At 33.5% G+C, this 11840-nt stretch overlaps 1 protein-coding gene across 4 annotated transcripts in view; it reads left to right on the top strand.

Moving 5' to 3' along the window:
• The first annotated feature begins 10274 nt into the window (after nt 1-10274).
• LOC127836524 (uncharacterized) overlaps nt 10275-11840 on the top strand; it is a 149573-nt gene continuing 148007 nt past the window's right edge. For all 4 annotated transcript variants that reach the window (XR_008028809.1, XR_008028808.1, XR_008028810.1 and 1 more), the window contains exon 1: nt 10275-11389. Coding sequence is in view for 1 of the 4 variants with exons in the window: in XM_052363171.1 (XP_052219131.1) it covers nt 10495-11389 (895 nt within the window). In the remaining 3 variants the exon portion in view is untranslated. The remainder of the gene's footprint in view (nt 11390-11840) is intronic.

The following is an 11840-nucleotide window of genomic DNA, read 5'->3' as shown; positions in this document are numbered from 1 at the left end:
GTGAGCTAACAAAGAGCTCAGCTTCGACCCTCTTTATTAGACTTTGTTTTAAAGAAGGTCAATTCCAAGGTCAAAATGACGTCAGATGATGTGGATCTGTTGATAGAGTTCAAAGACATCATCCATGAACATCCCAATGCTTTTAACCCATTTATGCCAAGTGGTCTCTCCCATCCTTCTAAATTGGTTCAATTTATTTCCAAAATTAGGGATGTCTAGTATATTTATTTCTATATTTAGAATATTTCTTACAGAAATTCCTTTAAGCAAACAGCGTAGACCCTGATGAGACGCCGCATCCAGTGTGTTCTTCACAAATAGGGGAATGGTGACCGGGCCCGTCCAAAGGGGAAAAACGCGTCGTTTTTTTGGAAAAGGGGAAAATAAAAAATTCACTCTTTTATATATTATGATATTTATTAAATGAATACACATGAAAATAAATTTGAGATATATTTATCATAAGAGAGTTCTTTCTAAATTAATTCTACAACATTGGGGAAAAATATATACTCTTTTTTTAGAGGAATGGGGCAGAATATCGGCCCCGAAATTGCCATAAAAAACACTGGCATCATGCGGCGTCTCATCTGGGTCTACACTGTTTGCCAAGGCCTTTTTTCTAGACGCTAGGCATAAATGGGTTATGCAAGCGAAAAGGATGTTTAATGAAACGTGTAATTTTGGCTCAACCAAAATATTTTTGACCTTCTGAATGAGTGTAAGTGCAATAGTAGACCAATGTGAAGGGCACGATAAAATAGGGTGATATAAGTGAATTTTAAGTGTTGAAAGACATAGTCCTTGAAAGTATCTAAGCTTTGTAAGAAGCATTACCAATGTTGAACGAATCATATACATTTGGGTAAACCAAGAATTTTGACCGTCTTAATTAGTCTTAATATAAAAGTAAGTCGTTGTCAATGTAGACGATTTGCATGTGTTAAAAGTGTAAAAAGACAACATTCATGCAAGTGTTGCGGTTTTGTGGGCAGCATTTATTATACTTTACAATTACTATACTGTGTCATTTTGGGTTAACCTCTAATGAACGGAAGAACGAATGAAAGAACGACAGGCACATTGCTATATGCTCTACTGTATCAATAGATGCTGAGGGCATACACATGTAATTTACTATTCTACAATAGTATATTTTGATTTTTATAGTCTATGTCTGCTTTCTTATGAGTTGATATAATGGCTCAGACAAAAACGTGAGTTTGTTTACATATAGACATCGAGTAACATTATATACCTCTACATCCAGATAAGTATAACCAACAAACATTATGTAATTTTAAGTTCCTTTACACTATACATTTAACCACCTACTTTTTTATTGTTCTAATCCTCTACATCATACATGTAAAAGTTACTTTTAAATAGGTCCAAGAAAACACATCATATTGGTATGTTATTAATTACGAACGGATATTCCACGGTTTAAATTTGTACAAGTGCATCCAATGTAAAACTACATAGTTTTATTGTAAGTATTGAAACTAAACAAAATAATGTATTTGGATTTTCTCTACCTTCAGATATAGATTCAAATTACACGTTAATGTTCATCAGACATATTAATAAGGTAGTTTAACGACTAGTCAGGAACACATTTCACTACATTCCGATTTATGTGCCAGATGTATAAATTACGTATCACTGATAAATAAAAATGCTGACATTCGTATAATGTCCATTCAAAATTATTCAATGATGTAGAAGAATATTATGAGTTGGACTGTTCAGGTTATTGACCTAAGCCTTAGGTCAATAACCTGAACAGTTAGTCTCATTTATAAGACGCGCAAAGAATTTAGAGATACTTTTTATATGGGCTAAATTCTTTGGAACGTCTCATCGTTTAAGGACCTTTTTTGTGGTGGAAACCAGAAAGTTTAAATTTTCATCAATTTGCGTAAAATTGCAAAATAACATTACCAACTCATTCAGTTTTAATTCAGAAGTTCATTTTTACATCAAATATCGTCGATTCGAAGTTAGAAAGGCATACATTCTTCAGTTAAACTTCTGCTTAAATCGCAAAACAATCACTGACCTGTATCCATGTCATAAAACTGATTTAAATATGAACCAATCAGAAGAAGGCATTACGGTGTAACGTGTACGCGTAATTTTATTTAACATGAGCTTTTAACACCGACTTTTACGTAACTAGATCTAGTATGCTAAACGTTGTCGATTTAATAAGCATATGTTCAAAACAGATATGGTGCAGTTTCTATTCACTGTTCTAAGTTTCAGGAAGTGTGCATGTCTTTTTCGCACCTCTGTCTGTGTTGTTTTATGTACTTACATTCTACGTTACAAAGGACGGTATACTGTACGATCTGTATCAATATTATTTATGTACAGTATAAAAATAAAAGATGTAATTTATTTCAGAACCAGAACTTTTTAATTGTCAATTTAGAAAAAAAAACAATGCTAAATTAATCCAGAAAAGTATAACATCGGTTTACTATGTAACGCGCTGCACCACAACAGACGAATGCAAACTGTATTTTACGCTGTTTATTCTTCCACTTTAAAGGGGCCTTTTCACAGATTTTGGCATTTTTTAACTTATTCATTAAATGCTTTATATTGATAAATGTAAACATTGGATCGTAAAAGCACCAGTAAAAAATCAAGAATAAAATTAAAAAAAGGAAAAGAACATTGCCCGGAGCAGGTTTCGAACCAGTGACCCCTGGAGTCCTGCCAGAGTCCAGAAGTAAAAACGCTTTAGCCTACTGAGCTATTCCGCCGAGTACACATTCTTGACGTATTTTATACCTTATATAAGCAATCTTCGTAGTTTCACAAAATTTAACGACAAAAACAGAACTCTCCAAATTATTCAATCGTTTCGCGTTGCAACGCTTTATTTTTAGGTTTTAAAATCGTCAAAAGATGCATATAATGGCTATATTAGAGCATGGTAAATGTTCAGTATTACTGTTTCCTCACAAATATCAAAACTAAAACGAAAATTTGCGGATCTGAAACAACTTTTTTCAATTTTGTCAATTTACCAAAGCGTGAAAAGATCCCTTTAAACCAGATGCTTTACATCGAGGTCGTGTTATCGATTTATATCTACACAGCGAGCGAATCGAGAGATATTGAAAAATTGAATAGTGGTTGGATTTAAATTGCAAAATTTAAAGTTTCATTACATAATTTTTACGGAACATTATCGAGAAATGAATTATCTACACAGGTATGTAAATATTATTGCAATCCGTTGTTATTAAGTGTCTTACATCGGGGCTTGAATGTTGCGCACAAAATCCTTGCGCAACAATATAGACAAAGAACAAAAATTTCCCACCACATAATTGGTCTTTCAACCTTTGTACGCTCCAAATATTACCCATATAAAAAGTAGCTTAATATTTAAGAGCGTCAAAAATTTGGACTATCACGGTGAATGAATGAATTATTTATTACAGCTAAGCTTACGTGATTTTTTGATGTCAGACGTACTTTATGTTTCGGGTAAAGAGCACAACATGTAATTCATGATATGCAAGCGATGTATTTAATACGGAAGTAATTTCTACATACCGTAGTTACTATACGTTTTCGGACACATAAAAAATCGAAACTCTAGATACACACAAATATTCTCCAAAATACATGTCCAAAAATTAAGAGACACCGTGAAAATATATACCTTTTTCATCTACGTTAATATGTTTAATGTCGTTTTACACAGATCAATGTAAATCGAAGTTGAACTTTGACCACATAGTACAAAGATTAGCTTTAATATACGGTTGTATTAACCTTTAATTAAAGTTCAATTCAATGCGTAAGCTATCGGATGAAAGCATCACCTGTATCGAGTACACATACGTATTTACCCAAACAAAGCGAACGTAACGGTTAACTGATTTTTTCCTTTTCATTTGAAAGGTTACCTGTGGCACACATGTCGGCGAATCTCTCAACGTTGTCGTTCATCTCGCCTAGCCATTGGTGCCCAATGATCTCATATCCTTGGTTTTCACCGATCTTGGCGTAAAAGTCGCCCATTATGATTATAATGTTCTTCTTTGGTCTGTTGTGAACCCCACGTTAAGGAGTATATGTGCGTCTTATTGGATAAAAACGTGTAACTACTTTCCAAACATAGGGCTCTTTCCATAACCATGATAACTTCTACAGAAAAACCCACACTCGATGCTCTTTCTTTTCTATACGTGTTCTATCAGTTTGTCTAATTATTCCAAAATAACCTCCAATTGATTTCATTCTTTGTCGATAGATAAACATGTGTTCGTCTGGTATTAATTTTCTTACTGACTTTGACCTTAGTGTTGCAAATACGACACGAAAATAAATCAAAACTCATGCCATAACATGAAAAGAAGCATTTTGTGCTGATAAATGTAAAACTGCATTATACATACAAGTGTGCCGCAATGCCATGTATAAATGGATCAGAATTTTTCAATTTGGATATTTACTTATTTATACTGGCTTTATTGTTCTTGAGAATATATAACATACCATGTTAGTCGCTTTTACGTTGATTTTGTAATAAATACTTCTGAGATTATTCTACATGTACTTTAATAATTGTTTCCGACATGTTGAGTTGATAAGGAGACGGGGGGCAACACAACTCAGGATTTGCTGCTCATTATCAGTTTGAGCAAAAGCTTAATTGTTTATTATCCCAGATTTGCTGAGTTTAGCATCAACTTAACCAGGAGTTAGATTTGAGGATTAAGATCGACCTCAAGCGCCGATTATACATTTTTCGTGATCGTAATGTTAGGACAAGTCCTTTACTGGGGACTGACGTTGGGAAGTTTCGACATTACAATACCTACGTACGAAGTGCATAAGGTCACAGCGAATCATGTGCATTTGTATTTAACGTAATCGAATACATTTGAGGCAAGTTCTGATCATAAGCTGTTTATAAACCAATTCATGACAGTCACTGCATCATGCGGCGTCTCATCTGGGTCTACGCTGGTTGCCAAGGCCTTTTTTCTAGACGCTAGGCATAAGTGGCTTAATCTCCCGAAGGTAAACGATATTTATCTTACACAACTAACTTACATAGAACCGATATAAAACGAACGAGAACACCCTCTGCTGATAACCCAAAAGTCATGGTATACTCAGTTGTTATCGAACCGCAAACGTTTTATAACATACTAAAGTGAATCATCTTACGAAGGTTCCGGAGATAGTCGATGTATCACGATTGGTATTTCCCTTACGACTTTTCACTCTGGATCAGCAGACGATTTATTTCATAAATCAATCTCTGGGTTAATGGTCGCCATCTTTCGAACTACTTTCAAAAGAACAACAATAACAGTAGAAGACAAGTTTAATTGCGAAAAGTTGAAAAATTTAGTACATGTGTCACGGTTGTTGAGTAAAATAGTGTTATTTTCAACTGTGTATGAAGCATGTGAACTGGTAGTGGAATAACCGAATTGTTGGTGGAAATGGAATTTAGAAATATATCTAATAATTCATCATCGTGTAGAATTATCATCAGCATCATTTCTGTGGAACATTGCACTATTCAAAATACAAGTGTTTCATAGATATGGTGCTTTTGACATAGTTCACTAACCATCAAGACTGAAATGATTCATGCATACAGGTAAAGTACATAATTGAATTTGTGCAGAATGTTTATTTTTTACAAATTATTATTTAATTTGACCAATTTATTTAAGATTGAGTGCACTGAAACTCAAAGTCTAAAGCTTAGTAAGACACTTAAGCCAGTTTTCTGAGAAGAAACAATACTTGTTCAGAGTATAGCAGGCTCATGCGGCCTCTGGTTTATTTATTTTGCCTCGGCCTTTAACCTGGGTCGCTTTGATTTCAGGTGTTTAGCCCCCATATCAACAAGGCTCTTGACCCTATATGTAGTTATTCATATTGTTTAAAGATTTTGAGAACCCTCACAGTGGGGATAAAACAGGGACCTTCTTATAGCTAGATGAATTCATCAAATATGCCTGCAACACTTTATAATCAATAACTTTATAATTGATGATTCTGCTCATTTAACTACATTACTAATTTACCAAAACAATGTGAAACACATTTTTATGCCCCCAAAGGAGGGCATATAGTGATCGCACTGTCCGTATGCATGTGTATATGGACAAGGCCTTCCCATACACACACAAATTTTGACCCCTTTGACCTTGAACTTAGGGTCGGCGTTTAGGTTTTGAAAAATGCTCATAACTTCTATTAAAGCGTTTATCGGGGGCGTATGTCATCCTACGGAGACAGCTCTTGTTTTTGCTACTGTCCTCTGCACAAACCATGATATATCTGCATATATGCATCCAACCAAATCAGTAAAACTATTTGTCACTTAATTACAGTAAACTTATTGCATGTTAACTTTTCAACAATATATATATACATGTATATATTATTATATATAACAGATCTTGAAAAAAACACACATCAAACTTCAAATTGATTTAGTAAATTATAGGCTTTACTTGGTATTGTGACATTGACACCACTCATGCATGCGACTATACAATTATACAACTATGGAACACATTATTTATGAGAAATTCCAATACATCAACATATCGTCTCAGATTTAAGGCAGATAATCTAGTGCTTTTTTGCTGCCATTTTTACTATTACACATATTTTCATTTTATGTTATGATGCATTGATCTTGTTTCTAAATTAACCAAGCAATCATGTTAAACTTTTGAAGAAAGATGTTGTCTGATAAATATAGAAAATATAATCACTACAAAGTGAACAAAATTCAGTTGACAACTGTGACCAACAAAGATTTGCCAAAGAGCAATTCAGATCATGATTTAAATTAAATACAAGTAATATGAAAGTCTGCCTATTGGATCCCAGTTAAGACTTATTTGTCAAATCTGAACATTAATTTTCCCTTAGCCATGTAGAATTGGGGACTAAATACCATTAAGTCATGTAAAAAGGAGCATGGTATAGCACGCTGCTATTGATCTCTGGAGCTTTCACATGAGTTTTACGGGCAATTTTTATACAACAAATGATATTATATAGTGTAATGATAAAGCATTATGAGCACAAATTATATCTCTTACTAGTGGTGCAAAAATCTATTAAGTGTCATATTTCAAAAGAAAATTTATATAAAAAGGTATTATTAATTGTTAAAACGTTATAAAAGGTTATTTCAATTCACTTAAGCATTTAATTACAAGAACAAGTGCATTTTATGTCCATTACAATACATGTAACAGTATTGGCATTGTATTTATCTGCATTTGATGTATTTAATACACTTAAAAATGCAGACAAGACACACTTCTAACAGAAACAAATGTATTTTTTTCTGCATTTTTCCAGCATTAATACTCTTCAAGTGTATTTTTTATCATCCCAAATACACTTTACCAGGAAAAAGGTATGTTAAAATGCATTTTTAGTTTGTTTTAAGTATATTTTCAAATGCATTAAGACACTCTTTTCTTTTGCAAAAAATGTTGAACAAAAACTTGAAAATATTTAATATACTAAAGTGTTGTAATAATTAAAGTTTTGTATGAGCATCAAAAACAGTGTCAAATTCATACCAGTGCCTATTTAGTAGCAGTAGGCCTTATATGGTCTACTTGTGGTAGAAATAATGCATTTTGTATAATACAACATACATAAATTAAAAAATATAGCTGCCCATACAGTTCAATACAATGTTCAATTAACTACACTATGCAAAGTTGAAATATGACATCAAGTTTGGAATAATCTTTTCAATAATGAATAATATGCTGTTTTAATTTATAAGTGAAATAGACACTTGCATATAAAAACTGATTTTACATCAAAACTAAATGTTTAATTTGATTTTTAGCTCCACTGGCCAAAGGTCATGTGTCCATCGTGCATCCATGCATAAACTTTTCCTTTAAACATCTTCTCCCAAACTACTGGTCCAATTCTGATGAAATTTCTTAGGAATGTTCCTGGGGTGAACCTCTTTCAAATTTGTTCATATTATGCCCCTGGGATCAAATTTGACCCTGCCCCGGGGGCCACAAAATCAATTATATGCTTATATAGTGCCTATTTTGTGAACATTTTAAAACTCTTCTTGTCCTTAACCATAAGGCATAGGGCTACCAAATTTGGTATGTAGTGACATGTTATAGTTCTCTACCAAGTTTGTTCAAATTATGCCCCTTGGGTCAAATTTGACCCTGCCCGGTGTCACAAAACTGAACATACACTTATATGGGGCCTATTTTGTGAAAACTTTAAAAATCTTGTTGTCCATAACCATTGGGCCTAGGGCTACCAAATTTGGTATGTAGTGACATCTAATAAACCTCTACCAAATTTGTTCAAATAATGCCTCTGGGGTCAACTTTGACCCTGCCCCGGGGGGGGGGGGGGGTCACAAAATTGAATAAACGCTTTTAAAGTGCCTATTTTGTGAAATCTTTAAAATCTTCTTGTCGAAAACCATTTGGACTATGGCTACCAAATTTGGTATGCAGTAACATCTTATAGTCCTCTACCAAGTTTGTTCAAATTATGCCTTTTGGGTCAAATTTGATCCTGAACCGCATGTCACAAAATTGAACATTATATACGCTTATATCTTGCTTATTTTGTGAAAACTTAAAAAATATTCTTGTCCTTAACTCTAGGACCTAGGGCTACCACATTTTGTATGTAGTGAGATATAGTAGTCCTCTACAAAGTTTTCTCAAATTATGCCCCTGGGGTTAAATTTGACCCAGCCCAGAAGGTCACAAAAGTGTACATGTGCTTAAATAGGGCCTATATTTAAGTATTTGCACATGCAGAGAAATTTGTTTCAACCTTTTTTCAGCAGTGGAGCGATACAGGGCCATCATGGCCCTCTTGTTTAAATACTCAAAAAATTAAACCAGTTTCATGCTTGCATGAACACAGTATAAATGCTGTCAGAATTATAAAATATGTAAATACTATAAATACAAATGCCAGGGAAAAGTGCTTTTTGTACTAAAAAATTTGAATGAATATTACAATAATACATTCTGAATACTTTAGTATGTAATAAACAGTTTTGTCTGAGAAAATCACTAAATTTTATATATTTATTCAAATTCACATAAATCATATTTCAAAAAAACATAATTACTTCAAATCCTTTCACACAATACTGAAAAAAATGCACAGTTTCTGATTGTTATTGATTCTTTATTAATTTATACATGTACCATTTTTTAATCTTGATGCATCCTCAATTGTATAATGCTCTGGAGGTCACTGGTGTGATCCCCAGTGTGGAAGCATTCTTAAGAAATCTCCAAGAGACACCTAAGTACTGGTTCTAGGCCCAGGAAACGAACTCAAGAGCATTTTACATACATGTACGTAGTTAGTACTTTAAATTTAATCGAACTAAAAATGGGTTAAAACTAACAACTGAAACCCTTATTAATACATTTTATTTTGAATCAAGCAAATGTGCAAATTCATTAAAAATAATGAGTAAAATTTAAAAATTCTACTTTAAAGTAATCATGATAATTTAGATCTTCAGAATATTTAATGATGATAATGATACAATTATATATTCCCTAAATGATAAAAATAACACATGTAATGTTAATTTATGAAAAAAACGTTTTAATTTTATCAATATCATGGTAATTACAACTAGATACAGGCAATTAGATCAGAAACGTGCATTAATTATATTAATGAACAACCCAGACATTTGTAGTGATTTATGGTCACTATTTGATTAACGTTCTATACATGACCTGTCATAAAAGGTATTTTTTAGCCAGTATTACAATCGGCAATGATAGTCTGTATTGCATACATATTCCAACGTCTATTATCGATTCGCTTCCTCAAACTGAACAAATATTTAATGTTTACATCGCGAAACGTAATGCATCCAGTTTCACTTTCGGTTTGGTTGGTTTTGTAAACACCGTAATTTCATCTTAAAAATTGGATGATAGGGTGATTAAATAATAATGGAAAAGTAAATCGCTTGGATAATAGGTCAAAATGCAACACAAATGAACGTTAATAGTGCTATTAATATCAAAGTTTCGGTAAAAAGTTTGGCGCTAGTTCAACGCGCATCGTATATAGCCTCATAACAATAGACTGACAACCTTTTGGGTAGTAAAGTAGTAATACAAGGCAATATGGCGACCGTTAGCCACGAGGCCTATCTTACGGAGGAATCCGAGATAGCCGATGTATCACGATTGACGACTTTTAGCGACACAAGATAAACTTTAGGGCGTAGAAGGAAGTAGGACAGTTATAGTGTTTTATTGTTTTATTTGGATATCATTTGGTGTTCATATATATAATTTGGCAACGTAATAAAGCAAGAACATATAATTGTATATAATTTCATTTTTTATGTAAAAGATATTGAAAGTATATATTAAACGTACAAACAGTGTTTTTCAAATCGAAAGTAGAAACAGGTTCAAACAAAATTTCACAATGGCTTCTAAAAGATTTGTGGATTCAAACCGAGACAATGCAGGCGACTTTATTGGAGTAAGTGCTGTGACACAATCATGTGAGCCCTGTATGAAAACCAACGTATCAAAAACTGCTACGGTTTTCTGCAAGGATTGTGATGAATACCTGTGCGATACGTGCAAAAATCCGCACACGGTCTATAAACCAGGTCAGCATAACATTGTCAATGTACAAGACAATACATCTGCGCCCGTTATAATCGACATGAAAGGAATGGACAAGTGCCATGAGCATGCGCGAGAAATAGAGTTTTTCTGCCAGGATCATTATAAGCTTTGCTGCGTTTCATGTGTTCTCATTCACCGGAAATGTGACCAATTGGATGAAATAGCCAAAGTATCCAGACAAACACGACCCGACCTGCAAGCATTAAAACAATCATTGATAAAAATGCAATCCGAGGCTGACGCTATGATAGCGGATTGTAAGCAGTCGGAAACTGGCTTCAATGAGTCCATTGCAAAGATTTCTGCAGAGGTGGATACAATGAAAGATCGTATCATACAACTATTTGAAGAAGCAAAGCAGAAATTAATAAGTGAGGCAATACAGTTTAAAACTGCCAAAGTCAAACGAATCGGGAATAAATGTGACGCCTCGCTCAAAGTTAAGGAAGAACTAAACAATGTATTGTCGATGTGTTGTGTCGTTTTAGAACGCGGAACGCCCAGTCAACAGTATATTTATTCAGAACAAATGAAGGAGAAACGGAAAACTATCGAATCAACTATAGATGAACAAAGAAAAATTACATTCTCATCAACAATGACAGTGTCTTTTCCAAAACAGGTTACTTCACTTCTTGAGATGGGAAGCAATTCTATAAAACTGAATTATGATGGCAACAAGACAGGTATTTTATTTCACAGTTACTTTACATTCGGTCTAATTTTAATAACGGTATTTGTCTATGCAGTGACAGTCCATATGATAAGGAGCGGTATGCAGTTTAAACGTGATATTCTGAGTTAACTAACTGGATATTGTTACAATCGAACAGTTATTTAAATATCAAAATCATTAAATGTAGTATGTACAATGTATGTTCAGAATTGCGCGTGCAGTGCGGTAAAAATAGACATACGTAACTAGCAGTATTTGAGATCATTGCACTAACATCCCTATTAAATGAATATACTGATAATTTAAAATATTTCATTTTCAATTTTTTCATATATTTAGTAAATTTAAAACTTTAGAAATGTTAAACGGAATGAACAAGGAAACACACAATTGTTGTAAGCGATACGACACTAACGTAAGCTGCGCGACCATAAATAGATAAATACGGAACATGAACTGAA

Source organism: Dreissena polymorpha, chromosome 6 (assembly GCF_020536995.1).
Source record: "Dreissena polymorpha isolate Duluth1 chromosome 6, UMN_Dpol_1.0, whole genome shotgun sequence".
NCBI classification, from domain to species: Eukaryota; Metazoa; Mollusca; class Bivalvia; order Myida; family Dreissenidae; genus Dreissena; species Dreissena polymorpha.
Note: the sequence above shows the minus strand (reverse complement) of the source record. Positions and strands in the feature narration are given on the sequence as shown.